At 49.2% G+C, this 26,924-nt stretch overlaps 1 protein-coding gene across 1 annotated transcript in view; it reads right to left on the bottom strand.

Moving 5' to 3' along the window:
• Positions 1-26,924, bottom strand: part of DOCK3 (dedicator of cytokinesis 3) — a 641,328-nt gene that overhangs the window by 32,085 nt on the left and 582,319 nt on the right. Inside the window, exons 40-44 of the mRNA XM_045024316.1 lie at positions 17,032-17,173; positions 15,626-15,792; positions 14,996-15,082; positions 14,139-14,318; positions 12,947-13,030 (exon numbers count right to left, since the gene is read on the bottom strand). Of these exons, the coding sequence (XP_044880251.1) occupies positions 12,947-13,030; positions 14,139-14,318; positions 14,996-15,082; positions 15,626-15,792; positions 17,032-17,173 (660 nt within the window). The remainder of the gene's footprint in view (positions 1-12,946; positions 13,031-14,138; positions 14,319-14,995; positions 15,083-15,625; positions 15,793-17,031; positions 17,174-26,924) is intronic.

The following is a 26,924-nucleotide window of genomic DNA, read 5'->3' as shown; positions in this document are numbered from 1 at the left end:
ATGGAAGATGGTATACGGCAGACCAGCCGTTAGGGCGTGCTGCTCGGAAACTTGTCTTGCTGATGTTATAGCGACGAGAAATGCCGTTTTCCATGACAAATAGAGAAGGGAACACGTGGCCAAGGGCTCAAATGGGGCTCCCATAAGCTTAGCTAGAACTAAGTTCAAATCCCAGGAGGGTGTAGGACGCCGTATTGGCGGGTATAAGCGATCCAGTCCCTTAAGGAAGCGGGAAACTATCTGATTGGAAAAGATGGACCTCCTACGCCAGGTCGAAAGGCAGAAATTGCCGCCAGGTGCACCTTCAAGGAGGAGACCGCGAGTCCCTGCTCCTTGAGAGACCAGAGGTAGTCCAGGATCGTAGGAATAGGGACTGCAAAAGGATTGAGAACCTTCTGATCGCACCAGAGTGCGAAACGCTTCCACTTCACGAGGTAAGTCGATCGAGTCGAAGGCTTTCTGCTTTCCATCAGGACTCGTTGCACCGCCGCAGAGCAGTCACGCTCCGCTCGGGTCTGCCACGTAGGAACCAAGCTGTAAGATGGAGGGACTGCAGGTCCGGGTGGCGAAGCCTGCCGAAGTCCTGAGTTATCAGGTCCGGCCATAAGGGGAGAGGAATGGGATCCCGTACCGAGAGCTCAAGCAGCAGGGTGTACCAGTGCTGTCTCGGCCAGGCCGGAACGACGAGTACGAGGTGGGCCCTGTCCCTCCGGAGCTTGAGTAGTACCCGGTGTACGAGGGGGAATGGAGGGAAGGCATACAGCAGGTGACTCGACCAGGAGCGGAGGAATGCGTCTGATAGGGAGCCCTGGGAGCGACCCTGGAAAGAGCAGAACTGGTGACATTTCCTGTTCTCTTTGGAAGCAAACAGGTCTATTTGGGGAAGCCCCACCTCCGGAAAACTGTGCGGATAACATCTGGGCGAATTGACCACTCGTGGGAGAGGAATGACCTGCTTAGATGGTCGGCCAGCGTGTTCTGTACTCCCGGAAGAAATGATGCTACAGGTGAATAGAGTGGGTTATACAGAAGTCCCAAAGGTGCATCGTTCCCGTGCAAAGCAGGGAGGAGCGAGCCCCCCCGTCTGTTCACGTAAAACATCGCCGTCGTGTTGTCCGTGAAAACGGCCACGCAGCGCCCTTGGAGATGGGCGTGGAAGGTTTGATACGCCAAGCGAATTGCCCGCAGCTCCCTGACATTGATATGAAGGGAGAGCTCTCGAGGCGACCAGAGACCCTGGGTGTGCAGGTTGTCGAGGTGTGCACCCCAACCCAATGCCAACGCATCCGTGGTCAGTGTGACAGATGGGTGGGGCGGGCGGAATGGAACTCCGGCACACACTACTTCCGGGTTCAGCCACCAGTTGAGCTGTTCGAAGGTCCACCTCGGGACTGTGACCACCATATCTATGGAGTCGCGGTGCGGGCGGTACACCGACGCCAGCCAAGTTTGAAAGGGGCGAAGACGCAGCCTCGTGTACATGGTCACGAATGTGTATGCCGCCATGTGGCCGAGGAGGCGGAGGCAGGACCGCACCGTCGTAGTCGGAAAAGACTGTAGGTCTTGGCCAAGGGAAGCCAAAGTCTGGTGCCGAGGTAGAGGGAGGCAGGCCCTGGCTAAGTTGGAATCCAGGACCGCTCTGATGAATTTCACCCTTTGCGTTGGAGCTAAGGTTGACTTTTCTGCGTTGATCATAAGGCCCAGCCCTTGGCACAGGCCTAGAACCTCGGCCATTTGACTTGTTACCAGTTGGCGGGAAGGTCCGCGGATCAGCCAGTCGTCGAGATACGGGTAAACATGTATGCGACGACGGCGAAGGGTCGCAGCCACCACTGCCATGCACTTGGTGAAGACCCTCGGTGCCGTGGAGAGGCCGAAGGGGAGGACAGTAAACTGGTAGTGTATAGTGTTGACGACGAAGCGCAGGTAGCGTCGATGAGGGGGGTAAATCGCGATATGAAAGTATGCGTCCCTCATGTCGAGGGCAGCAAACCAGACTCCCGGATCCAGGGAAGGAATAATGGTCCCCAGGGTTACCATGCGGAACTTGAGCTTGAGCAGATATCTGTTGAGCTCTCGGAGGTCCAGTATGGGCCGCAGACCTCCCTTCGCCTTGGGGATTAGGAAATATCGGGAATAAAATCCCCTGCCCCGCATGCCTTCCGGCACCTCCTTGATGGCACCCAAACTCAACAGAGTCTCGACCTCTTGTAAGAGGAACTGCTTGTGAGAGGGGTCCCTGAAAAGGGACAGGGAGGGGGCGAAACAAACTGGAGTCGGTAACCAAACTGCACCGTGCGGAGCACCCAGCTGTCCGTTGTTATGCGGGACCACGCCGGCAGGAAGTGGGAAAGACGGTTGGAAAATAATGGGGAAGGATCCGGTAAATAAACTGGTGGGCCGCCCTCGGGCGTCCCTTCAAAAGTTCTGTTTAGGTCCCAGGGGGGGGCTTGGAGGGCGCTTGGGGCTGGTTCCCCTGGTTGCCCGACAGTCTACGCCGATTCACCCGGCCCCTGCGCCTATTATCGGGGCGCGGCCTGGTCTGGTTGAACGGGCGGTATGCTTGAGACCGGAAGGATCTCCGCTGGGTCACTGGCGTATGCATTCCCAGGGAGCGGATAGTGACCCGGCCATCTTTGAGGGTCTGCAGCCTTGAGTCTGTTTTCTCGGAAAACAGGCCCTTGGTGTCAAACGGTAAGTCCTGGATAGTGTGTTGGACTTCCGGTGGTAACATGGAGGCCTGCAGCCATGAAATCCTCCTCATGGTCACCCCAGAGGCCAAGGTCCTGGCTCCAGAATCCGCGGAGTCCAGAGAGGCCTGGAGTGCTGACCGGGAGGCTTTTTTACCCTCCTCAATAAGGGGCTTGAATTCAGGGCGGGAGTCTGACGGCACGAGCTCTGCGAACTTTGAGAGAGAGAGCAGGGTGTCATGGGTGTATCTACTGAGGAGAGCCTGTTGGTTGGCAATCCTCAGTTGGAGACCACCGGCTGAATAGACTTTCCGTCCCAAAAGATCCATGCAGCGGGCCTCTTTAGACTTTGGCGCCGGAGCCGGCTGTCCATGGCGCTCACGGTCATTAACGGACTGCACGACCAGCGAGTCCGGAGCTGGGTGTGTGTACAGATATTCATATCCATTGGAGGGGACCGAGTACTTCCGTTCCACCCCCGAGCCGTAGGAGGGGTGGAAGCCGGTGACTGCCAAATGGTATTTGCGTTCCTTTGGATGGGACGAATAAAAGGCAAAGCCACCCGAAGAGGCGCCTCTGCGCCAATTATGCTCACCACCAGGTCATCATCCTCTGCCACCTCCTCAACGGGCAGGTTAATGTTCTGTGCCACCCGTCGAAGCAAGTCCTGGTGGGCACGGAGGTCAATCGGGGGAGGGCCCGATGACGACACGCCCGCCACTACCTCATCTGGTGAGGAAGACGATGACAGGCCCGGGACCAGGGTGTCAGGTGGCGGCTCGTCCATGTCCTGCGCAGCCTCCGTGATCGGGGGATGCTCGGCAACCACAGGCGGCTGAGGGTCCTCTACCAAAGGCGAGGGAGGCGGTCTACTGACTGTAGCCTCGGGCGCCGTGTGGACGGAGGTTCTGGGCCCTTGAGAGGGGGGTATCCCTTGCGCCTCGTGATAGGCCCATGGGGTCCAGAAGCCCCACTGTGGGGGGCCCTGGTCCTGGCCTTGAGGATCAGCACGCGGATTGGCCACACTGCCCGCTTGCAAGTAGACAGACGGCTGACGGGAAGACCATGGTGGGGCGGAGACACTGTGGGATTGTGCCGCCGACGCTGCTGGTCTGTCCTTGGACGGTACTGGGGAACGGTACCGGTCGTCACGGTGCCGGGAGTGAGATCGGGACCATCAACCGTGCCGGTGCTGGGAGGTCGACCTGGATCTCGAATCCTGGCGGTGGGAGCGGCTGCGGGAAGAACGGTACTGGCGGTACCGAGATCCTGATCTTCGCCGATACCGACGGTCATGCAAGCGGGACCGGGAACGTCCCCGGGAGAGCGACCGGTACCGCGATGGCGAGCGGTACCGGGACTGCGACTGGCGTCGGGATCTGGACCGGCGTGAAGGAGAGCGTCTCTGGGACCGGGACCAAGACCGGGACCGGGACCTGGAGTACCGTCTCTCTCGACCGTCAGGGGAAGGAGGCCGCATGATAGCCGGCTTACCCACTGACTTCACAGCCCGCACCGGCGGAGCCGGGGGCTGGACGCGCTGTGGCTCGGTGAGCGCTATCAGCTCTCTCGCCGTCGAGAAAGTTTCGGGAGTCAACGGGAGAGGCAGCTCAACCACGGTTTGAACCAGGGAGCCAGGTGGTACCGGACTCAACGGCTCTTGCGGTGCTGGAGTCGACGGTACAGCGCCTGTCTTGGGCGCCGGCGGAGGCGGTGCTGAAGGTGCCGGTGCCGGAGGTTGTGCCAGCGGACCTGGTGCAGAAGCCTTGGTGGCCGTCTGCGCCGGCTTACGCTTCCTCGTAGGAGAGAGGGAGCGGTGCCGGGATGCTGGTGCCGGTTGCTGGGTTCTCACAGTCTCAGTACCGGACCGGCCAGGAATCGCTGGTGCGCTCCGTACAGATGAGGACTGCGGAGCGGCTGAGGTCGGCACCGCAGGGCTAAGTGCCGACTCCATCAAGAGCTGCTTTAAACGAAAGTCTCTCTCTTTCTTTGTCCTCAGCTTAAACAACTTGCAAATAGGGCACTTATCTGCACGATGAGACTCTCCCAAACACCGCAGGCAGGAGGTGTGACGGTCTCCTATCGGCACGGGCCGTTGACAGTCCGAGCAGGGCTTGAATCCCGGTGCCTTGGGCATAAGCCCGCACCGGAGCGGGAAAAGAAGGGCTAGGCCCCCCAGTTTCCCCTAACTAACTAACTAATGAACTAATCTAACTAATTTAAGAACTATATACAAAATTTACAACAAACAAATCCGAGAAACGCTAGGGCTGTGGAGGTCAAAGTAGCACTCCACTGTTCCAACGACCGTCACGGGTGGTAAGAAAGAACTGAGGAGCGGACGGGTCGGCTGGGGTATATATTCGGCGCTATAGCGACGCCACTCCAGGGGGTGCCCAGCCGACCCGCCAAGTGTTGCTAGGGTAAAAATCTTCCGACGAGCCGTGCACGCGGCGCGCGCACACCTAACTGGAATGCATAGGAGCAATCACTCGAAGAAGAACCAGAAGCGGCTCCAGGCCCCAGCACGCCAAGCGCGTGCTTGAGGCAGCAAGCCGCTGGGCGCGCTCTGCCGGTCGCCGCAAGGGCGGCAGGCAGGCTGCCTTCAGCGGCTTGCCTGCGGAGGGTCCGCTGGTCCCGCGGCTTCGGACCCGCCCCTGCCCAGAACACGCGGTAGAACTCCACTGTCAGCCCGTCCATGCCCAGGGATTTGTTGGTGGACATGAGACGGAGAGCTTCCGAGAGCTCGGCCAGAGAGAGAGGCAGCTCCAGCCGGTCTCGGTCGCCCGCACTGACCATAGGGAGTTCGGTCCAGAGCACCCTGCAGGCTTTGGTGTCAGTTGGATCCGGGGAGAAAAGTCTGGCGTAGAAGGCCCTGGCCCTTCCACACATCTCCTGCAGAGCCATGATGGGGGTGCCGTCCTCCGCCAGGAGGCAGGTGACATGCTTTTTAGCCCCCTTCTTTTTCTCCAGGGAGTAGAAGAAGCGGGAGGCGCAATCCATCTCCAGAAGGAGATGGATGTGGGATCAAATGAAGGAACCCCGGGCCTGATGGCCCTCCAGGGCCCAGAGCTCCCCCCGCTTCTCCCGGTACGCTGCACAGAGGGGTGAATCTTCAGGGCCAGAGGCCAGACGCCTCTCTAGCTCTAAGACTTCCCACTCCAACTGCTCTATCACCGCATCTCTCCGCTGGCTGATGCCCCGGGAGTAGTTGCGGCAGAAGAGCCATGTGCGCACCTTCCCCGCATCCCACCACCATCTCGCCAAGGGAAAGGCGCGCCTCTGCCCTCGCCAGGCCAGCCAGAACTCCTGGAAGGACGCCACAAAGCCCACGTCCTCCAGCAAGCTGTTGTCAAAATGCCAATAGGCCGGCCCCGGCCTCTCCGAACTGAGAGAGGCCGTCACAGTCATTAGGTGGGCCCATGCCAGGTAGAAACGTGAGAAATAAATGCGGTCCAACTGGGGGTGGTGTCATCGTCCGGGGGGTGGTCGCGCCAGACGTCCACAAGGAAGTGATGGTCCATGATCTCCCTGAGGATGCCAGTGGCTGCCTGGGATTTCTCGACTCCTGAGCAGTCCCAGTCCTCGAGGGTGGTGTTGAAATCCCTGCCCTGGACCAGGCACTCGTGAGGAACCAGGGTGCCGAGGAAGGCCGATGCCTGCCGATAGAAATGCACTCGTTCCGGGCCCGTGTTCGGGGCACACACGTTGACGAGGTTTAATGTCAGCCCCTCCATACAGGCCCTGACGTGCAGCAGGTGACCCAGCACGACCTCGGTGACCCCCAGCACCTCAGGCCGTAGCTCAGGGGAGAACAGAGGGGCCACCCTGGCCGAGTGGGCACTGAGGTGGCTAAAATATACCCGGTCCCCCCACTCCAGCCGCCAGCTAGCCTCAACAGCTGGAGTTGTGTGGGTCTCCTGCAGGAAGATCACAGAGTTTCCCCCCGAAGGAGAGCACCTGGCTCCTGCGGAGACCCAACCTACAGCCCCAGGTGTTTAATGTGGCAAAGATGACAGCTTTCATAGGGAGGATCCTCACAGGCAGGGTGATCGACAGCCTCCAGCGGGCCCCGCAACAACCTACGTTCAACCCCAAAGGTCAGGGGAGTTGCGGAACTTGTGGGCCCGCTGGTAGGCCGCAATGTCCTGCCTCCCGGTCCCTCTCCCCTCCCCCAAAAGGGCCCTCACGGCCCGGAGGACATGATGGCAATCCCCCCAGCGCTGGAGGGTGAGCTGCACCTTGCCCTTAGAGCCACGGGTGTCCTTCAGGAAGTGGTGCAGCTCATCCCTCAGCGCAAAGGGGGACGCAGCAGCCAATCCGCTGCCGCCCTCCAGTGGGGCCCCCCAAGAGATCCTCGCTTCCTGCGGAGATGGGCAAACCAGGGGCCGAGCCCCAGCACTGCTGCGCCGGACAGCCCATCTCCATCCCCGGCAAGGAAAGGGGAGGCGGAGGGAATAGAGCAGCTCCCATAATGTCGGGAAGGGGAGACACGAAAACCACCCCCTGAGGGTTGTCCGTGGGTAGCAGGAATGAGATAACCACAGGGGCGGCAACAGAATGGGAGGTGGAGGGGAGAGGGACAGGCGATGCTTTGGGGACAGGAACGGGGTGGGGGCAGGAACAGGGGCGGGTTCGGGGACTGGGGCAGGAGAGGGGACAGGAGCAGGAGCAGGGGCAGGGATTGGAATGGGAACGGGGACAGAAATGGATACATGGTCCCCAGCAGCCAAGCCGCTGGGTCTCGGCTCCTCTCGACCGGGACTCAGGGCAGGAGTGGGGCCTTTGCCGACACCGGGCACAGGTGTCACTGCAAGTGCATTGCCCGCAGCCACGGCGTCCGGCATGATGGAGTCGTCAGGGGGGCTCCTGTCCGGGTGGTAGAGGGTGCACCCACAGGCTCAGGGCCTGGCTGCTCTGCATCGGCCATCGCCCCGAGGCTGACAGGTAGGGCCAGGGGTGGCCCCAAGGACAAGACCAGGGGCCACACCATGGGGTAAGAGGCAAGGAGGAGGGGGTGGTGGGGCTAAACCACTGCCCAGATCGAGACCCGCTGGCGGGGGGTCATCCTCACCCTGGGTGACAGGGGTCAGACCCAGGGCCTCGATCTCATCAAAAATTGAGGTGAAGTCAGTCCCCACAGCCCCAGAGTCCTCCCCGCCAGTCACAGAGGCAACAATTGCCCCGGTATCGGTGGCAGGCACAGGTGGCATAGGGGCCCTCTCAGGGGGGTGCTCGACAAGGGGGGCAGGATTGCCTCTGTCCACTGCCATGGCTTCCATGGCCGGCATCTCCTGCTGGGCTCCATCCAGGGGCACGGCGGAAGATTTAGCAGCCTCAGCCCCTCGCAGGATCTTTCGGGGGGGCCTCCTCTCCCTCCTCATCGGTGGGGAGGGATTGAGCCTGCAATTTGTGGGTGCCGTGCTTCCCCTGGTCGAGCACCCAGCCCTCCAAGGTGGAAGTGGAGGTGGCGGGATGGTCAGTGGGGGCAGAGCCAGGGGGCAAGGGCGATGGTTTCGGGGCTCGGGACGGCAAGGGTGGGACAGCAGAGGGGAAGGAAACCTCTCCCTGGGGTGGGCCCTCTCTCTCAGCTGGCAGAGGTTTTGCCGCCCTCTTCTCCACGGGCCCCACCGAACTGCAACCGATGGAGGCGAGGCCCGCCCACTCGGCCGTCCCCATGGCCCAAGCGGGGGCTACGGCAGGAGGAGAAGGGGTGGCGGCAGCGGTAGCCAGGCCACCAGGGTTGCCGGCAATGACAGGATGTGCCCTGTCACCTGGCAGAGGTAGCACCAGGCCTCCCCCGTCGTATAATGGACCTGGTAATGGGCCCCCGATAGGGCACCAGGAAGGACCCCTCAAGCCCCACTCTGTCACTCGCCACCAGCAGCAGTTGGATCTGGACCTGCTGGCGGAAGGACAGGATGTGACAGAGGGCGGGGTCCTTACAGCCCAGCGGGAGAGGGCTGATGACGGAAATGGGCTTCCCCAGGGTGGAGAGGGCAGATAGCAGGGCAGCGTTGGGAAGGAAGGGCAGGACGGAGGTTAACACCACCTGTACGCCCAGGTCCTCCAGGAGTTCCAAGGGAACAAACACATCCCCCACCGCCAGGCCCTTCTCCACCACCTCCTGTGCGGCGGCCTCTGACGCCAGGAAGAATACGACCTTCCTGTACATTTTGGAGGCTGCCACGATGGCTGTGGGCCCCACCACCCTCGCCAATGCCTGCATGCATGTTTCGACGTGGGGCGAGGCAGGCACGAGTAGGCAGCGGACGCCATGCCTCCTGGTCATTGAGGGGAAGGGGCCCCGGCCGCCAGGGATGGTACCGGAGGCGGCAGTCAGGGCGGATGGCACGGTGGCGTGTGGAGGGGCAGCGGCCACCTGAGCGTATGCTCTGGGAGCTTGAGATGGAACGCCCCCAGAGCTAGTGGAAGGAACAGCAGGGGAAGGAGAGGCCGTGACAGGTGTCGGGGCCATGGCAGGGAGGGTGGCCCCGCCGGAGGGAGATTTTGGTTTCTGGGCAGGGCCTTTGCCCTTTTATTCCCCTGGCCCTTTTTGCCAGTGGAAGAGGCGGCCATGGCAGCGGTGGAGTCGAGGCTAATGGTGGGCGGGCAGGGGTGGTAACAAAGGGGACACCACAGGGTCAGCAGAGGCAGGGTCAGGGTCAGGGTTGAAGCAGGGATTGGGACAAGGGCAGGAGCAGTGTCCTGTTCCATGATGGCAAGAGGAGGCCCTAAGATGGGGGTGAGGTGATGGGCAGCCACGCCTCCCCGCTAGGCAACACGCAGGGGAGAAGGGTCCAGCGGAAGGGGTAGGGGGGATGGGGGAGAGGGAATGGGGCTAACCACTCCTCCCTCGCTAAGCTGTGTTCAGGGAAGAAGGGCACCAGTGGGCAGGGAATTGCAGGGGGGAGCGAGGGAAAGGGAAGAAGCAACTGCTCCTCCCCACTAGGCCGTGGGCAGGGGAGGAGGGCGCCAGCGGTGGGGTATGCAGGGGTAAAAAAAAAGGGGGCACCGGGGGTAGGGATACCGGCTTCTCCGGCTGCACTGGGAAGGGGAGGGACTACAATATCAGTGGAGAGGCTGTGAACCGTGGTAGGGGTGCAATTAAGAGGGGGCACAGCGCTTATGGAGGGGGCATGGGCACACAGGTAAGAGGGACCAAACGGGGGGGGGAGGGCAAGGGAGGGCAGAGGAAAAAGAAAGGGGGGAGGTAAATCACAGGAGGGAACTACAAGGGGAAGGGTGGGGCAGGCAACCAAACCAAAACCCAAAGTTTGGGGCGGGGCAAGTAACAAATACTGAAGGGCTGGGGCGGGGCAGGCAAACCAACAGAAAGGGAAACTCCCAAAGGGTCATAACAGGTGGTGGGTGGGGCAGGTTGCAGGGGTGGAGGGGCAAGCTAACACAAGGGGCTTGAGGGGCACAGCTGGGGGGGTAGGGTAAGTCGAAGGTGGGGAGGTTTGTGCACCCACATGCACTTGTGTAGCTCAGTCCTTGCTGCTCACTGCTGCAAACAGGCCCAGGTGGTAAAACGGGGGGGGGACAAACAGCCACGCCGAGGGGCAAAGAGCAGGTCCAGGTGGTACGTGGGGTGGTAGTGGGAGGGAGCAGATGGGCGAGGGGGAGGGCTCCACACCTCTCCCCTGTGCTCCCCTCAACAGCAATAGGAGTCACCACCACCCCAGGAGCAGAGATGGTAAAAGTCACTCAGTTTGTAAACAACCCCCCTCCACAATGTCCCTTAGTAGGAATCCTCTCTTTTTACTCCTCGATGACGGCAGCAGCGGCTCCAACACAGCAGCAGTAAGCAGCAGTCAGCCGGCCAGGCAGGAGGATCCCCAGATGGTGGTGGGGCCCATGCTTCTCCCTCCAGAGGCTGGGGGGGGCAAGCTAGCAAGGCCCCCCCACTCCCACTTCCACTCAGCAACAGCAGCGGTAGTCCAGGGAGGGAGACTCCAGCCAGCAGAAGCAGCAGCAGCCCAGGAAGGGAGGAGAGCTCCAGCCAGAAGCAGCAGCCCAGGGCAGCCAGAGAGGTAGAGCTCCAGCCAGCAGCAGCAGGCCAAGTAGACTGACCACTCCCTGTAGTGGGACAGCTGCCTCACTCCCACAGAACAGGGGTTGAAAGCAGGAGAGGGCTGCAGTAGGGAAAGGGATTAAGAACAGCTGGGGAAGCTGACTGGGTAGCTGACCACAGCTATGGCCAGCTTAATCAGGGCCCAACTGGCCCTTCTAAGAGGGCTGTGGGCCAGAAGCTAGAGAGACTCCCTCTCTAGCTTCTGAGAGAGAAGGACCGGGCTGCCTGGGACCTGAGCAGGGTACCTAGGGCAGAGCAGTGCAGGGGAAGGGTAGAGGGAGCTGGGGAGCTCCAGCGTAGTAAAATCCCAGGCTGCAGGCCTTGTTAAAGGCCTACAAAAGGTACTGGGGCTGCAGAGGGGCAGCCCAGAGATAAGAAGAGGCAGCTGGTCCAACCCCCCTTTGCTGATGATGAGTGGTTTACCGACTGCAGTCTGCTTCAGTGAGCGGGGGCTAGATGGTGACTGGCACTAGACAGTGAGGCAAGGTGGGAATAGAGGGATGGGGGTCCCCCTGGGAAGGGAGGCCCAGATTGGGGGTTACTGCTGGGGGCAGAACCCTGATGTAGAGGAGCACCGGGGTCTGGGAGGGACCCGGGGGCCAGCGGCAGGCAAGACACCGGCCTGCACAGGGTGCTCTGGGCTGGAAGAGCTAATTCCCAGGACGACCAGCAGGAGGTGCTGCACTGGTGAGTCCCGCCCTGCCACAACTCTGCAGAGCAAACAGTATTGAGTTCTCACTCTGACAGTTCTTTGTGACACAGGAAATTCCCTTTCTCCATATCTTCACATAATGTCAGACAAGAGATCAAAGTTGCTAATGGAGATTTGTAGGGGAATTTTCTACAATTAATCTGAATAGTGGCAAAGCTGCATGTACACTACTAACTGTTGGCTCTCTATTGCTCATTATTTATTCATAAAGGTCCCATTTTTAAAGGTCATAAATATAATAGTGAGTAGGGTTATAAAAACTCTCAGATAAGAGAGCACAGTAATACTTAATAATAATAATAATACTTTACATCATGTAGAAGTAGTAGCTAATTGATCCTCACGACTCCCCTTGAGTATTGGTAAAATAACCATTATCCTTATTTTGTAGATGGAAAATATGAGCTACACAGGGATTAAGTGACCCTCAAAGTCCATGCTATCTCTGCTGAATAATCCCCAAACTCCATTCAGACTTGGACAGACTTTTTGAATATAGCTTAAGAATGACCGTACCCGGTCAGACCAATGGTCCATCTAGCTCAGTATCCTGTCTTCCAACAGTAGCCAATGCCAGATGCTTCAGAGGGAATGAACAGAATAGGATAATCATCAAGTGATCCATTCCTTGTTGTACACTCCCAGCTTCTGGCAGTCAGAGGTTTAGGACACCCAGATCATGGGGCTGCACCCCAGACCATCTCGGCTAACAGCCACTGATGGACTTATCCTCCACGAGCGTATCTAATTCTTTTTTGAATCCTATTATAGTTTTGGCCTTCACAACATCCCCTGGCAATGAGTTCCACAGGTGGACTGTTCATTGTGTGAAGAAGTACTTCCTTTTGTTTGTTTTTAATTTGCTACCTATTAATGTCATTTGGCGACCCCTGGTTCTTGTGTTATGGGAGGGGTAAATATTTTGCTAATCATTCTTTTAACAGTGACATGATTTTTCTTTCTCATCACATCACTGATTTACAACCTATCTGGTGAGATTTGATATGTTTGTGCAAGTGAGACACTTAGAACACTGGATAGAGTCAGGGATAGTGCAAGTAGGCTCTGTATATGCTTTCCCACATGGCTCTGCCAACATATCTCAGTCATCCATGTGCCACCCTTACTATGTCTATCTGAGACTCCACTGAGAAGAGGTTGCTAATTGTCCCATAATGATGGGTAGTTTTGTAATGTAGAAAGACATACAGTGCTTAATAAATGGAGAAGCCACACTCATTTAATTTGTTATCTAAATCAGGCTTCAACTCAGGTCTATAGAGGTGAAAGGCTAGTGCATTATTAATTCACTGGCCTTCTCACTTCCCTATGTTTTAATAAACTGCAAAGCTCCTGTGTTTCTTTGCTTCTGAATGAATTATTTAGCTCTGGGTTTGCAAGGTGATTGCTGAGGAATCTACACACTATCACAGCATTCTTCCTTCATCTTTAAAAGCACTGCATTACCTGTTCCTGCATGAGCTCCTTGAGCTGTGTGATTTTTTCTGCATCTCCAGGGTGCTTGGTGATATAATCTTTATCAAAAAAGGCCTGTGGGAGAAAGACAAATCATCTCCTTATTAGGAAACATTTCATTATGTCCATATGTCAAAGAGGGAGAGAAGAAGGAACAGAAATCCTAGGGGACCCAAGTACACTTAGCAAACAGAAAAGTCAATTTAACTGATCTCCTTCTAGTATTTTGGGATCTAGGTGAAGCTACAGTACCACAATTTTAGCTGCCTAGATAATCCTGCTCCTCAATTAGTCAAAGGGATCACTGTTGAGTAGCATAAGGTATTTCCTCCCAGCCCCAAAGGATTATGAATCTAATCAAATCTCCCCACATGATAGTGCAAAGCACTATCATTAAGACCATTACTTGAATTTTATATAGCTTCTTTCATTTAAGTATCTCAAGAAACTGTAGGAAATGAGTGACTAAAGTAGTAAATAATATAAGGGATGAAGAGTTTTTTCTAGGCTTGTCTGCAGGGCACACACAACCCAAAAATGTGGAACAGAATCATCATTTTTCAGTAAGTGTCCCTGTAGCTCCCTTTTGCAACATACATCTTTAACTAACTCCTGGCGAAGGAAACAGCACATTAGGTCCCCTTAGGACTAAGACTATACTGGACACTGTCTGGCAAAGACAACTCTTTGGAAGTGCCAGCCAGCAACTTTCCCTCAGCAGGGACCTCATCACATTCAGTCTCCATCAGCTCAGAGAGCGAGACCCACTGCCTGCTTTGCAAAATGTGTTTACAGAGTAGCAGCATATAAACTCCCTGTTTCACTATTGTACATGCAAGATCAGCTTTGCCGTGTCAATCAGAATTCACTCTTCAGAAGCTGAGTTTTCAACTGTGGCCATCAAAACAGGACATCCAGAACCCATATCTGGACATTCACATCAACACTTAGCTACATACAACAGGATTTACATGTCCAAGTGCTCATATATATACACACAACTAAACATGGGATTTCAGCATCCTGTTTAGATCACCAGTATGAAAACTGGGCACACGGGGGGTAATTTCTTATAATAAAAAGTCAAATATGTCATGCTCTTTTCAACACAGCAGGAGAAATGCTACTTGGAAAAAGTTGCTAACAGGTTGATACTACACTCAGAGGTACAGTCCCTGCTTACCTCCTGGTACCGTGCTATGCCACCATTCACAGCTGCATCAATCACTCCATTCAGACACATGCTGAGCAGGTTAATGTTGCCATGCATTTGCTTGTGCTGATACTGGCTTATTAATGTCCTCAGCTCCTGGTTTTTGTTCTCAACAACTTGAATGGCATTTTCCAAGGGGCTCACCTCGACCTACAAGGCAACAAAGAATAGTTCAATGCCACGGACACCTAACTGCCATCATGTTCCCTTCCTTACTATGAAACCAATTCCTACTACTGCTTGATGAGCACTCCAATTTTTTTCTGATGTGCAGACTAGCTAGCCATTTTTTTACTGTGTATCAGCAATACCAGGGGCGGCTCCAGGCCCCAGCACGCCAAGCCTGTGCTTGGGACGGCATGCCGCGGGGGGCGCTCTGCCGGTCGCCGGGAGGGCGGAAGGCAGCTCCGGTGGACCTCCCGCAGGCGTCCCTGCAGGAGGTCCACCAAAGCCGCGGGACCAGCTGCTTGGGGCAGCGAAATGTCTAGAGCCGCCCCTGAGCAATACATCTCAGTTCACCTCACTGTGCACTCATCTTAGCAGTTACAATAGCTGTCACATGTCGCTGAATAACTGACTGAAGATGCTGTCAAGATTCAGAATTGTACCTCACTGGCACTTACTCTGACTGCTCTGTTTCCTTCACATTGCTCCTCTTGTTATGTTTAGCAATTATTTTGGCTGAGGGAATGGATTCTGCAATAGCCACCAGTGAAGCATGAATTTTTTTCAACTGCAAGACCCAGTCAAGAGACTTTAAATTGCCCATCCTTCATTCTGAAGAAACTATCCATTCAAATCTCAGTTACAAGTATAACAAATGTTACCAGCTCTCTTCTCTCCACTTCAAACCACCGGGAGATCCCAGGTAAACTGTGCGTCAGTGTCAGAGTGGTACGTTCAATCCACAAGCTCTGTAAAGAATACAGTAAGTGGGGGACCCAGTGAATCAGAATCTGAACACTCTTATTCTCACTGCAGTTGTTCAGGAATTGCTGAATAGAAGAAGGCATTAATACTCTGAGCAGATATTATGTTTTCCACAATGGAATGTAACATGAAACTGAAGTTTGCTTTACATTTAAACACAAAGAAAAAAACTCTGTGTGCTTTAAAGCAATGCATCACACTTTTCAGTTAGTTTCTAGACCAATTAGCTGGGAACTAAGGAAGCATTTTGGGTAATATGTCAATCAACAAAGCAAGCCCCATTGCTTCAGAATCTCTCTCCATGGCACTGCCACAAGTACCTTCTAAACAGAGTAGGCTTTACTTATGCCGGGTGTGCAACCATTGGGCTCAACAGTCCTGCATTTTATTTGAATTAAAACAACATCTTGCAGCACCAAATTAGGATTAGGGCCCCATTGTGTGATGCGCCGTACAAATGCAGAAGAGGAAGACACTACCTGCCCTGGAAAGATTAAAATTTAGTTACTATTACTGAGTGCTCCTACCTTAAATTCATTCTCTTTGTCCTTTGGACCTTTGTGGAAAGGCCTATCATAGCGGAATTTCCTGATGTTGTTGACACGATAAAAGCTCTTTATACGATCAGGCACACGTTCCATTTGTAGCACATCAATATTGTCTGGGATGGGAGTCACTGCATATATCTGTAAATCTGCAAAACGAGGAGTCAAAGAAACACACGGAGGCATCAAATAAGAAAACAATGAGACAAAACATGACTCCCTTAGGGATGTCACATGTTACCAAAAGAAAAACGATGGAGAAAGTGTGAAATCCATACTTCCCTTTTCCTTCCATTACACACCTCTCCTTTTCACTGCTGCTTCAAAGGTAGCAGCAACTCATTGGGCCAGGGGACCCTACTAGGCATCTGGGCTGCATCTTTCAGCACCCAAATACCTTTGAAAATCTGGCCTTTACTTAGGCTTTGTCTACATGCACAGGTTGTACTGATTTAAAAAAATCAGTTTAGAAACCAATTTAATTAAACTCATGTGACTTGTGTGTAGACAAGGCATTAGAAAGCAAAGCAAAGCAAACCCAAATGATCACAACTCAAAACAAACCCTTGTTATTTGGTGTTTCAGCATCACACAGCAAGGAAAAAGTGGGTTCTGTCAGGGATGGAAGGCAGCAGTAGGAGTGGGAAATACTGACCATTCTACTCTTGGTGAATTTAACTTGAGGCTATTAGTCAGTAAAATCAAAGTACTGTTCATTATTGTAATTAGTGAAATAGGAGCCAGCAGGCAATCTTCCCCTCCCATCTCACCTAAAATGTTCACACTCTCAAACAAATGCCATGTGGTCTAGTCCTCAGATACTGCACAGCAACATTACTTTTGTGTCTGCATTTAAATTCACAATGCAGATTAGTATCAATGGGATGAAGTGGACTCAAAGTACTGCATAAAAGAGGCAGATAGTCTGGATGGAAAGGAATGTGCAATGTAAAAGGAAGGTGAAGTGAAAAACAAACAAAATGGAAAGTATGTTGAGAATAGGTATGAATCTAATTGCACAGTTCTCTCTTGGGGAATTGCAGAAGGTAGCTGGGTGGATGTCTGGTGAAATGTAATGTTCAATAAGGGAGCGAGTGTCATGGACCAGACTGGGCCCTGTGCACATCTTCCCACACAGTCCTGAAAATGTACATCAGCCATGACCTGGAGTATTCCCTAAGCAAAAATGACAATTATGTCCAACTGGTGTGCAATGATGTAGATAAATATCCACTAAACACAAGTTGGAGATGATGAAAATCATGACACCTATCACTAAAGCCAGAGATGAACCAAGATCTTCTAAAATGAAACCGTTTTCCTTTCCCTACATCATTTGTGTCCTACAACCGTTTGATTAACATTAGGCTGCCTTTATGAAAGGATACACTGAGCATCACATTGCAAAATGGTGTCATCTGGATGGTTTGGGTGCTGCATTGCAATGGCTTGTGGGAACTCACTCAGCATTCTTTGTTGGAAGGTCTCCAGCCTTTCATAGTCATGGCCTCGACATACATACTCCTTGTTCTGCAAAACAAACAGGCATGAAAACCACTAAATCCCTAAACCATTCTTTGCCTTCCTTGCCGTTTAATTGGAAGAGGTCTTCTTCATACATAATAACAGGCTCAAATCTATATATTTTTAAATTTTTGTTTTATTACATAAAAAATAAAATTATAAACGATAAAGTTATGAAAACATCTTTAAAGGATTTAACTACTTAATTATTCATTATTACTATTAATTATTTACAATGTTTAACTTTACATCTATCTATAATATGGATGCCATCAAACATAGGAATCCACAACTCAGCCTCCAAGATGTACTCACTGTTGGAACATGGACTGAAGCAACTGTTTAGAGTAACTATTGGAAGTAAGACATACTTTACTAATAATCTAGTTTCCTCTTTTGTCCCATTAAAGATGTAAGCTAATCCACAGCAGGCCCAAATATGTTTTAAATTCTTTTAACCAAGTTGACAGAGTAGGAGCAACAGGTTTTGTCCTGAAATGCAGAATCTCTTTTTCGCAAGCAAAATTAATGTTTTGTCATTTTCAAAAATGAATATAGATAAAGGATAGAATCCTCTGAAGTCAATGGTATAACCTCAGCATGATTTGAATGGAATCAGGATAGGATCCAGCATCTCTTCTACATCCACCCCAAGAATTTGTCCTCGTTTTCATTTGACAAAATTTTGCAGTAAAGTCCAGAAAATTCTAATTACGAGACACTCCCAAAAGCAATGCGTCTTCTAGTATTTCAACTGTAAAGTGATGGAGCACTGCCACTGAACAAGGATATAAACAACTGCATCTACTTACATTGTATATTTAACAACTGAAGTAGAGGGGTAAGCCAAGGCTTCAAGCCATGGTTTATTGTGTAAGGATAGCCTTGCAAATCTCACTCCCATAGACATTTGAGCCCTATGTATTTGAAAACATGATTTATAACAGGGCCACATATTTTAGACAGAACCCGCTTAGATACCTGTCATGATAGGAGTGACTCTTCCAGATGATGTTTTTAAAAATAAGATATAGTTGCTTATGTCGAATATAGTCTGCTAAACCTATCTAATTTGTAAATACACATAGAACTCTCTGTTGGGTGAATCTTGTTTAGTTTTAAGCTGATCAAAAATCTTGTTATGCTATTTGGTGAAACAATTTCCCAGATGTTTCAGCCTTTTATCTTCACTTAATTTTTTGTCTGGATCTTTAAAAACAGGAGAGAAGCCTGGAAACTCCCTCAATTGTGCATAGAGGTGCAAATCTTATTCTCATCCCACACACTGAATAATGCACTGAGAAGGTCTGCAGGGACCCAGCATGGTGAAGGAATCCTCCATGCCACACTTGGAGAGCAGCTCTGCAGCTGCTCCTTCAGACACTACACCTTCTTTCATGGAAGGGAATGGCTGTGCCCCAAATCTCCGGGCCCCAAATCTGCATTCTTCATGAGAAGTTCAGGTAGCCTCCAAAAAGCTGACTCGCTGAATCCTCCTCTTCCATGCAGCAAAACCATACTGGTCATACTGCAGCCATAGCCCTCTATGCCCAGGCAAGTGGGTGCAGAAGCACCGTAATCTAGTCTCAAAATAAATACTGAGCTGTAACTTTTGGAAAAAACCTGTCACAGTCTGAGCCTTCAGTGTGGTATTCACATTTGGATTACATTAAAAGAATGCTCCATTACTGTAAGTTAAATTAGGAAACAAGGCTTTGAGGCCCTGGTAATTTGAAGCAGTTCCTTTCATCTCTGCATGTTGTAATCAATGCTACAGTTAATGCTGCTCAGTTGTAGAAATTCCAGATTGGTAAAAGAAGGCTTATACAATCTTTAGATCTATAAAGTCTCTACACTTATTTGGGATCTTTCCATTCTGTAAGAAAAATATGATGATTTTTTTATAGAGCTCTTTTTCTAAAACCAGCTGAGCAATTAAATTATTAGAACTTGTAGCTAATACAATACCCTAGGAAAGATATGTGCATCCTGTTAGCATTAATCACAAGAGGTACAGGTGGAATGGGCTAAGGGTGAAAGCTGCATTTAACATTGACTGGAGAAGGACATTTTGTTCCTTGCCTTTACATTATATTTTTGGAAGAAGCTCCTCTAATCCAGAACTAATGGGCTGTTCCACTGTCCTGCCACACATAAGTAGATTGATCTTTTGCACTGAACAACTGCTCAGCAACAAGACCACCCCTAAAAACTCATCTGAATTGCTTCTTAGCTAAATGATAGATTGCTTTTTTTATTAAACTAAACCCAAATAAATATATAGACACACAAACATCCCCACCCCCACATCATCCAGGATTTGCCACAGAACCACCAGATGAGCACTGTGGATTGGGAAAGTCTCTTGTCAAAATGAAATTTATAGGTAAGGGACAAAAGGCTTGATGATCCCCTGACCTGGCACTAAAGGTCTCTGTCTAGCATTTTAATAATCATCCAAGCAAGATGTCATAGGCAAATAGGTGAGAAAAGCTGAGCTGCTAACTTCATGGACTTTTGGATTCTCAAAGGCAAAAACAAACCACACACACATGCTGCATTTGCTGTACCTGTGGGTGTGTGCTGTTGAACTAATTACAAGATACTACATGCATCCAACGAAGTGGGTATTCACCCACAAAAGCTCATGCTCCAAAACTTCTGTTAGTCTATAAGGTGCCACAGGACTCTTTGCTGCTTTTACAGATCCAGACTAACACGGCTACCCCTCTGATACAAGATACTCTTCCACATTAATCAGGAAGCTGACAGGAGAGTTTTGGTCTTCCCCACTACAAACTATACTTTATCCACTGTCAGTGCTCAAATCAACCAGCTGTCAAATTAAAGACTGATATATCACCAGCACAGTGTCATGACCAACATGATGAAAATCTTAGGGAAGATATTCTAGGTATCATAACAAACTGATGGACAGAAATGTCAATGTGCAATGATTCGGACTCAATGTAAACTGAAGTTATATTAAATGGGACTCAACTTTTGGAATATGAACATAGGCATCTTTAAAATTAATGAATGCAAGGAAATTTTCCAGTTCCATTGCTGCTACATGCTGCTTAGTGTTTCCATCTTGAACTAGAATAATAGAATATCAGGGTTGGAAGGGACCTCAGGAAGTCATCTAGTCCAATCCCCTGCTCAAAGCAGGACCAATCCCCAGACAGATTTTTGCCCCAGATCCCTAAATGGCCCCCTTAAGGATTGAGCTCACAATGCTGGGTTTAGCAGGCCAATGCTCAAACCACTGAGCAGTACCTCCCTATAGGCTATGAAATAATTTATCCAGAATTGGTTTAATTGCTCCCACGGATGTCAGTGGTAAAACTCCCACTGACTTAAATGGGAGCACAGGTAGACAACATTATGCACTTTTGATCTACTGGAGAGGACAAACAGGAGTAGTACATTCTTTGGAATCTTTCTGACATCAAAACTTGCTTTATCGCTTGAATGTTGACCAGGTACCTAATGTCTGCCAGCAATATCTTATTTTGTTTTAAGTTTGAAGGAATTGGTGAAATGATTAAATGCATTAGAGCGGAAGTTGAAAGAATTCTACATACAGCCTATCTGAAACTAGATGGTACACACTAATTGTTGGTGGTTTTCTCCCCTTTGTTTGAAGTGATGAATTCTGTCTTTTGGGAGAGAAGGGGATCTGCTGATATTCTGATGTGAGAAGACTGTTGGAGGCCTCTGTAGTTCTCAGCCTCTGGACAACTTGAATGAGAAGGCCCACTTGAAACAAGAGCTAACCTTGGACTTTGCTGGAGAGCAGCAAAAGCAACAAAATTCTGAGAGGAAGACTAAGGGTGTTTCTTTTCTGGGACATAGGCTTTCTGTTCTTTTAGGTCCTTGTCTAAGTTGTCCCCAAAGTACTGGCCTGGAAAAAGTAGTACAATAAAATTATGTTTGGCCTGGACATCCAGTTGCTATGAATAAGGCCATATAGCCCTCTTGTCTTTGTTAGTAAGGAGAACTAATGACAAAGACTAAGTTGAAGGCAACTTTGTGGATATACTTTGTGGCACACTGGCAAATCTCCAAGTTCTTCCTCATTTTGTATGACTTCTTAGGTATTCCCTGTTCTAGATTTGACTTAGAATCATAGAATATTAGAGTTGGAAGAGACCTCAGGAGGGCATCTAGTCCAACCCCCTGCTCAAAGCAGGATCAACACTAACTAAATCATCCCAGCCAGGGCTTTGTCAAGCCAGGCCTTAAAAACCTCTAGGGATGGAGATTCCTCCACCTCCCTAAGTAACCCATTCCAGTGCTTCATCACTCTCCTAGTGAAATAGTGTTTCCTAATATCCAAACTAGACCTCCCCCACTGCAACTTGAGACCATTACTCCTTGTTCTGTCATCTGACTTCTAGTAGTCTGTTTCCTTGAGAGCAAAATGCTGAGGCTATGCTGACTGAAATACATTTTGAGACAAGCTCTTAGTCATTCTTAAAATGGGTGTCTACTGGTCAATAACAGATTCTTGATGGCCACCTGTTATAGGTTTATTCCCCACTTGGAACTTTAGCGTTCACAAGATGGGGACCTGCATGGGCTCCTTTAAACTTAAATCCTAGTTTAGATCTGGTAATGCTGCCACCAGCTAGAAATTCCAGTGTCTAGCACACTCCCTGTTCCCCCAAAACTTTCCCGGGGGAACACCGATCCAAACTCCTTGGATCTTAACACAAAGGGAAATAGCCCATTCCCCCACCTCCCCCTCCCTTAGCTGTCGGGAGAGATCACCTTGATTCAAACTCCTTGAATCAAAACAAAGAGGGATTCATCTTCCCCCCTCCTCTTCCCCTGAGGTTCCAAACAAGGGAAGAAATCAATCAGGTTCTTAAAAGGAAAGGTTTTATTGAAAGAAAGAAAGAAAGTAACACTATCTCTGTAACACCAGGATGAAAAATATTACAGGGTCTAGCTTATAAACCTAGAGGGACTCACCCCCCTCCCCCTTTCTCAGACTAATCAAAAGTAACAGCAAACAGAAATAAAGATAGTTCTCCAGCAAACACACATTTGCAAATACAGAAATTAATCACAAAACTAATCCGCCTTGCTAATACGCACTATACTGAATAGAAGGAAATATTTCAGGAAGCTTGGAGAGCCTGGATGTACGTCTGGCCTCTCCTTAATCCCAAGAGAGAACAGCCCCCAAAATCAAAGAACACAAACAAAGACTTCCCTCCACAGAGATTTGAAATTATCTTGTCCCTTGATTGGTCCTCTGGTCAGGTGTCCGTCAGGTTTACTGAGCTTGTTAACCCTTTACAGGTAAAAGAGACCTTAACCCTTAACTATCTGTTTATGACACCACCGTTCATGCAAAGCAAATAGAGCTCTCTTTAATACTGAAGGCTGACAAGTACACATTGGGAATCCATTCTTCAAATATCTCTTTGGGCAAGATACAGTTTACAGTTTGGAAAAGAAGGAGTGCTATTGGGTGAGCCTTCTCTTTAACAAAGTCAAGGAGATTTGGGTTTATGGAGAAACATGTCTTCTTTAGTCTTAAGGTAGAAGAAGCATTTGACAGATTTTCCTTTTTTGCTAGTTTCCTTCTCTGATGATAAGTACAGGACCCTGGATAGTTCATCGATCAAGAAATGGTAGTTATCTGTGGTAAAATGGTGGGACCAACTATGCCCCAGAATGTCAGTGTCTCTGACATCCTTAAGCATTTTATTTCTTTTTTGAGGGGGAAGGGGAGCTATGTCTGCCTAGAGCTCTTGATCACTGTTGCCTGCAGGGCTAGGGGAGAGGTGGTGAGAGTTTTCTTTATGTTCCATGTTAAAGATCATTATTATAATGGAAGGAGGAATATAAAGATTTTTATTTTGTCTCTGGAACCTCCTGGAACCTCATCTGTGGTAGTGGGAAGTCTGACTCTGACTGCTTTTGGCTAGGCTGCTGTTTGGGTGTTTGGCACTGAGAAATGTATCCCTGAAGACTTTGTAGGGGAAGGAGAAGACAAATGCCAAGTGGCCACGGGATGAACCTCTGGAAAAATGGCTTCTGGCATGGGGCTACTTGATCACAGTGAAGTTGCTGCTTCTGTAGCTCCCCTCACCACAACAGAGCTTGGTGGGAACCTGACTTCAGCATAGCCGTGTAGATTGTCTTGTTAAGTCACACACAGTGCCCAGAAAAAGCCATATCAAATAAGGCCTAGTCTTGATCATGGATAGTGGTCAAGAGGGAGTTGGAGCTAGCTCTGTACTCCCAGAATGCCAGCCAAAGCTCTCTGAGTCCCACAACCCTGTTCAAAGGGAAAGAGTGAGATGGCAGAAGGGACAGGACACCCTGGCTACAGCCTGCGAAACCACTGTTCTAATTTCCAAGCATAAAATTTCTATCCCTCTATCCATCATAGTCCTGTGACTGCAGAAGGATGGAGTAGTAGACAAAAAACTGTAACTTTGAGGTGTGAATTGCTCTGAGGGGAGATCCTGCTACTAGAATTTTCTTCTCTGTAAAGATCCACCTACCTGTGCATGGAAGGACAATGGAGCAGCTATTAGTTCTGGACTAGGGCAGTAGTTATTTTTGTCCATTCACTTTGCAGAATCCTGTATAAAGAGATTTAACCTCCACTCCAAGAAGAGGTTTGCAAACATTTCTAACCTTCATTGTGAAGTAGAGACAAAACTGTTTAGGGTGTCAAAACTTATCTGTCTGATCAGTCTGGAAAGGACAAAAGGTAATGAAAGAATATTAAGGTCAGCCAGAAAAACAGCACTGTTTCACCAGTTCATTAGTTGTAGTGGCAAGAGGTACATTTTAATACCCTTGTTTCATGGATGAGTCTTTCTCTGCCTTCCTCTTGAACTGGAAGTTAAGGTGCTTGTGAATAATTGCTGCGTCTTCCTTCAGCTGGAAGATAATTGGAGCTAAAACATATCTCCTGTTTGTCTTGACAAAAGGTGGCAAGATAAATACAAGAAATTCTGCTAAAGAATTAAATTTTTTTTTCATTGCCTTGCAGCATATTTAAACATTGCATGGAAAATGAGAAAGTGGATGAGCTTTATGAAGTCCTAAAATTAGAAATTAAAATAATGGATTGTTCTTGGTGGTTATGATAGATCACCAGCTATTCTGTAAGGACTGTAATACAAGTAGAAAGGCACACTCTAGTGATCTTGAAGCAAAAACACTCCAAGTCCAATGGGCAAAATAAATGCTTATTCCATGGCATCACACTACGTCATTTTGGAACAGACATCAGTTTCATTTGTGATATCTAACTTGCCATACATCAATCATAGCAACTGTTGAACAGGAAGAAATATTACATGATGGATCTGGACAGTTTTGTGTGTAATGCACAAAGTTCCCAGCTATTATTAACTTTGTCATGAAGAGATTCACTTTCAAATAGAGACCCATTCTACTTATTGTTGTATCTTTTTTTTTTTGCCTTTTGACTGTGGCAACCCAGGAAATTGTGAGCCTATGCACCAAATTATTATGGTTCTAACCATAATGCACTGAAAATACCTGAAATCTGCATTTAATACAGATTCTTCCCTGCAGAAGCCAGTGCAAGCTCTCAAAACATGGTTTGTCAAGCCTTACTTGAACTTCTGTAATGTAGAATCAGACAGTTTTTAATTAACTGCCCTTTATACAGCCAGGACAGAAAGAGATTCAGAATTCATAGCAACATGAACAATGACATTTTTAGATATGTTTGCTACCAAGTGGAAGAGGTGGAAGTGAGCATGGTAATTTCCTGTTTTAAAATCTGCAGCAAGGAAACAATAAATCAGAGGAAAGTGTTGGGTGCTTATTTGATCCCTGAGAATTCCTGAATACATATTTTATTTTAGATCAGTGAAAATCTTACTCTTCTTTAGATTAACACTAATCAACCATGTAACTATATGATCCATGCAGATAGGTCAGCTAACGGACTCAGTCTCTGAAATGTCTGTACACTATCAGTCATTAAGAGAGAAAGAGGGAGTTTATTGAGGTTGTTACACTATTAATTCCCACTCTGCTATCAGAAACACTGCTATGGAATATAATTACAGAATTAAGGGGGATTATAATTGTATACAGTGTATTTGCTGTTTCTGTCACTAGCAGCAATTCCCACACTCTTATACAATTTAACCAAGAGTACTTGTTGTACCACCGAAAACTCATGCATATTCTTAAACATACAGGCCAGGTCACTTACTATCCAAGATGCAGCTGTATGTATGTCCACAACTGAAAAGTAGGCTAGGTTCACTTATGGAACTACAGACCTTAGGATCTCTTCCTCTGCTATAATGACTAGTTTTTATTGTTCATGTTCTGAAATTTCCACTGCCAGATACAAAAGGTGAAACTGAGATAATTTCCTCTGGAATTCTCCATATGTGTTGATACTGGTTTCTTCTACATTTTGCCTTTCACAGTTGAACTACTGGATATGGTTATGCTTTTCTGTTTGTTTTTTTGACCCTCACAAATCATATTTATCATGTAAGATTCTGTAGGTTATCAGGGTTCGAGCATCTCTAATATTCCAGTCCTTAATTTTTTTTTATGTTCACTCTTGTAAGATTTGTCATCTCTTTTGATCTCTTTACCCACTCCCACTCACATTCCACATCAGAATCAAGCTAATTGACACAGGCTTTGCTCATTTTAGCTTTGGCTTAACTTTCTAATCTAGTCTGTTTCTGTTTTGCTCCAGCTCCCTTTCCTCCATCCAAACTGTGTGCCTAACTGCCCTTTCGATTCTTTCATGCCTCTCATGTCTGTCCCTTGTTCTATGCTGTCCTCCACCAGTGGGCACCTCTGTTGCTGACCTATTCTAACATGCCTCCATCCCCTTCAAGTTTCTCCATAAAACACACTTTTTTTCAAATTACCTATACACCAGAGTTTAAATTTTTTAACTCCCTTCAAAGTACTGGTATTTTTTTAAAATTGGGAAACCTTAAAAATATATAGATTACTAACAAAGCACCCACACACTCTCACCATTGCAGGCTCTGACCTCCCTTCCTCCTATGCCCCACAGAATTGATTACAATCTCTTGTCACACCTTCCCTTGAAGAAAACCAGAAATCTGGAGTTCTAGTTGTCTCAAGTTAGTTTATCTTGTCAATGTAGTTGGCTAGGGATCTACCTACACTAGAATTGTCAGACAAGTAAGTTTTACATGAGGTGTCAAACTATAATCAGCAACACCCATTTTAGGGACACAGGACTGGAAGGGACCTCTTGGGTCATCAAGTCCAGTCCCCTGCTAGCACAGGCAACCCAATCATATAATCTCATTCATAAGCTTATCAAGTTCCATCTTAAAATCAATTAGGTTGTTTATCCCCACTACTCCTAGATTCTCACTTTTCTGATGCTTAGAAACCTTCCTCTAATTTCCAGCCTAAATTTATTCACAGTCAGTTTATAACCACTTGTTCTTATAAGCATTATCTTTTAGTTTAAATAGCACTTCTCCCTTTCTGGTGTTTACTTCCCAGAGACATTTATAGAGCGCAATCATAACCACTCAGAGCCTTCATTTTCCTAGGCTAGGCTTTAGTGTTGATTCACTATTAGAAAAAAGGAGTCAACCACTCTTTTAAAACAACAGGTATTAAACCCAGTTGATCATGTATAGACCAGTGGACAATGAGGATTGACACCAGTAGATGAGGGGCTATGTTTTACAGCTGTGGCTGAACATTTCTGAAAATTCTAGTGTAAAAGCAG

This window comes from Mauremys mutica, chromosome 7 (genome assembly GCF_020497125.1).
Source record: "Mauremys mutica isolate MM-2020 ecotype Southern chromosome 7, ASM2049712v1, whole genome shotgun sequence".
In the NCBI taxonomy this organism is placed as follows: Eukaryota; Metazoa; Chordata; order Testudines; family Geoemydidae; genus Mauremys; species Mauremys mutica.
Note: the sequence above shows the minus strand (reverse complement) of the source record. Positions and strands in the feature narration are given on the sequence as shown.